Source organism: Brassica napus, chromosome C8 (assembly GCF_020379485.1).
Source record: "Brassica napus cultivar Da-Ae chromosome C8, Da-Ae, whole genome shotgun sequence".
In the NCBI taxonomy this organism is placed as follows: Eukaryota; Viridiplantae; Streptophyta; class Magnoliopsida; order Brassicales; family Brassicaceae; genus Brassica; species Brassica napus.
Genome location: NC_063451.1, coordinates 32910885 through 32913614, shown reverse-complemented (window position 1 = coordinate 32913614; position 2730 = coordinate 32910885). Strand labels below are relative to the sequence as shown.

General features: G+C 43.5%; 1 protein-coding gene across 1 annotated transcript; it reads left to right on the top strand.

The window, feature by feature from the left end:
- The first annotated feature begins 2232 nt into the window (after positions 1-2232).
- On the top strand, positions 2233-2730 carry LOC125591977. Its single transcript, XM_048766928.1, has one exon. The coding sequence runs from the start codon at positions 2233-2235 to the stop codon at positions 2728-2730; it is 498 nt and encodes a 165-aa protein (XP_048622885.1).

Genomic DNA, 2730 nt, shown 5'->3' with positions numbered 1-2730 from the left:
GTTAACCCTGGGTGATTCAAACAGTTATTTCCATGCAGTGACAAAAACTAGAAAAGCACGAAACCGACTGTTTGTGTTGGAAGATGATGAAGGCATACCATGTTTCGAAGAAGACCAAATCTCAACCCTCATCTCTGCCTATTATGAAAAGCTTTTCACAGCCAAACCAAGGGAACAACGACTCTGAATTTGAAGCTATCCACAACTGTGTTTCACAAAGTGCAAATGAAGCTCTTATAAAAGACCCAACCACCGCGGAGATCAAAGAGGCTTTGTTTGCAATCCATGCAGATAAAGCCCCTGGCCCGGAAGGCTTCTCTGCAAGTTTCTTCCACTCAAACTGGAGCACCATTGTACTTCCATATTCTCGGAGATCCAGAGTTTCTTCGCCACAAGGGTCCTTCCTGCATCACTGAATGAGACTCATATTAAACTGATCCCAAAGATTCATGGTGCTAAAAGAGTGGAGGATTGTCGTTTAATTGCCTTGTGTGATGTTTATTATAAGATAATATCCAAGCTCCTCTCTCTACGACTGAAACCGGTTCTTCCATCTATCATCTGCCTTTTTTCTGGAAGAGCAATTTCAGACAACGTGTTAATCACTCATGAAGTTCTTCACTATCTCAAAACATCTCAAGCACAACAAAAATGTTCCATGGTTGTCAAGATGGATATGTCAAAGGCCTACAATCGGGTCGAATGGGATTTTGTTTCACAAGTACTGCACCGACTAGGTTTCCATGAGAAATGGATTAATTGGGTTATGGAATGCATCACATCGGTCTCCTACAAATTCCTAATCAATGATAACATCTATGGAGTAGTAAAACCTCACCGTGGAATTCGCCAAAGAGACCCCATCTCCCCCTACATCTTCATTCTCTGTAGGGAAGTTTTTTCTAGCTTGTGTAAGAAAGCCGAGAAGGAAGGGGCTCTACAAGGCACCCGTGTGGCTCGAAGCAGTTCCAGGGTGAATCACCTATTGTTTGTGGATGATACTATGATCTTCTGTCACTCTTCCCTGGAGAACTGCCATTCTTTGATGAAAACCGTACAGTTGTACGAAGAGCCATCAGGACAAAAGGTGAATATAGCCAAATCTTCAGTTACTTTCTCAAAAAGACCCCCCAAGATGTTAAATACACATCAAAGAAAATCCTCGGTAATTCAAAAGAGGGAGGAGTGGAGAAATATTTGGGCCTTCTTGAGCATTTTGGAAAGAGAAAGAAAAACCTTTTTACCTCAATAATTGACAAGATCAGACATATGGCGTCAAATTGGTCCTCTCGCTTCCTCTCAAAAGCAAGGAAACTCACGATGTTAAAAGCCATTCTCACAGCCATCCCACGTACACAATGTCTTGTTTTCAACTGCATGTTAGCCTCTGAAAAAAGATGCAATCGGCGTTAACTAGATTCTGGTGGGATAGCTCTACGAAAAAAAGAAAGATGTGCTGGGTAGCCTGGTCAAAACTCACTCAACCAAAAGCAACAGGAGGCCTAGGACTACGAGACATTCAATTTTTTGACCAAGCACTCCTAGCTAAATTGGCCTGGCGAGTCCTAATGGTTCCTGGTTGTCTAGTGGCTAGAGTTTTAAAAGGGAAATACTGTCATAGAAAAAGTTTTCTTGATGCCCCCTTACCTGCAGCGTGTTCACATGGCTGGCACATCATTTTTCACGGGTGAGACCTTCTAAAAGAAAACCTAGGAAAAGCAATAGGCAACGGTCAAACAACTAGAGTGTAGAAAGATCCTTGGATCAATCTCGATTCAAATGTGAAGCCGTTTGGTCCAATCCGTTAAGAGGCTTTAGACCTTCGGGTTTCTGATCTGCTAACAGATGATCTAAAATGGATCAAAAAAAAGAATCGAAGAATTCTTACCAGACTTCAGCCCACAGATTCAATGCGTGAAACCAAGCCTCTTCGGAAGCGAGGATTCCTACGTATGGCTCCCCCTTCAGTCAGGTATCTACTCAACAAAATCTGGCTATAAAACCATTGCAAACTCCACAGCTGTCGAGCCCCATCTCAACCAATTCTATGCATCAAATGCAATACATGAATTCAACTAGATCAAAGATGTTTAGTCTGGCAAGTTTTCGCCAAAGCTTCACCTTTTTTTATGGTTAGTTATACAAGGAGTGTTACCTCTTGGTAACAATTTACAAAGAAGAGGCATCTTGAGCGAATCCTTGTGCCCCCGGTGCAAGGAAACAGAGTCGGCGATGCATGTTTTCTTCATCTGTCGTTTTGCAAAGGAAGTCTGGAAACTCATCCCGTTAAAGAATCCAGTTCACATAGCTGCTGATCTAGACTTCAAGAACGCAATGATTCTCTTCCGAAGAGCCACTTGTCTACTGCCGACAAGAATCAAACATAGCATCCTTCCCTGGGTATGCTGGTTGCTCTGGACTGCTCGAAATAAACTCATCTTCGAAGACAAAACCTCTACACCTGCGGATCTAGCGATAAAGGCTTTAACAGCAGCAAGGGAGTGGGATCGAGCACAACCTACATCAACAAAGTCAGCATCTTTTGGCGTGTCAAACCAAATGTCCTCAAATCAACGAAGCGCTTACCTGTCGAAGATAACATGCAAGGTTGACGCCGCTTGGGATTCCTCCACGAAGAAAGCGGGAATTGCCTGGATTAGGCCTGAGCATCCGGGTCTTTACGTCGGGTTCGGGTCGGGTTTTATCGGGTCCGGGTCCTTCGGTTCCTAG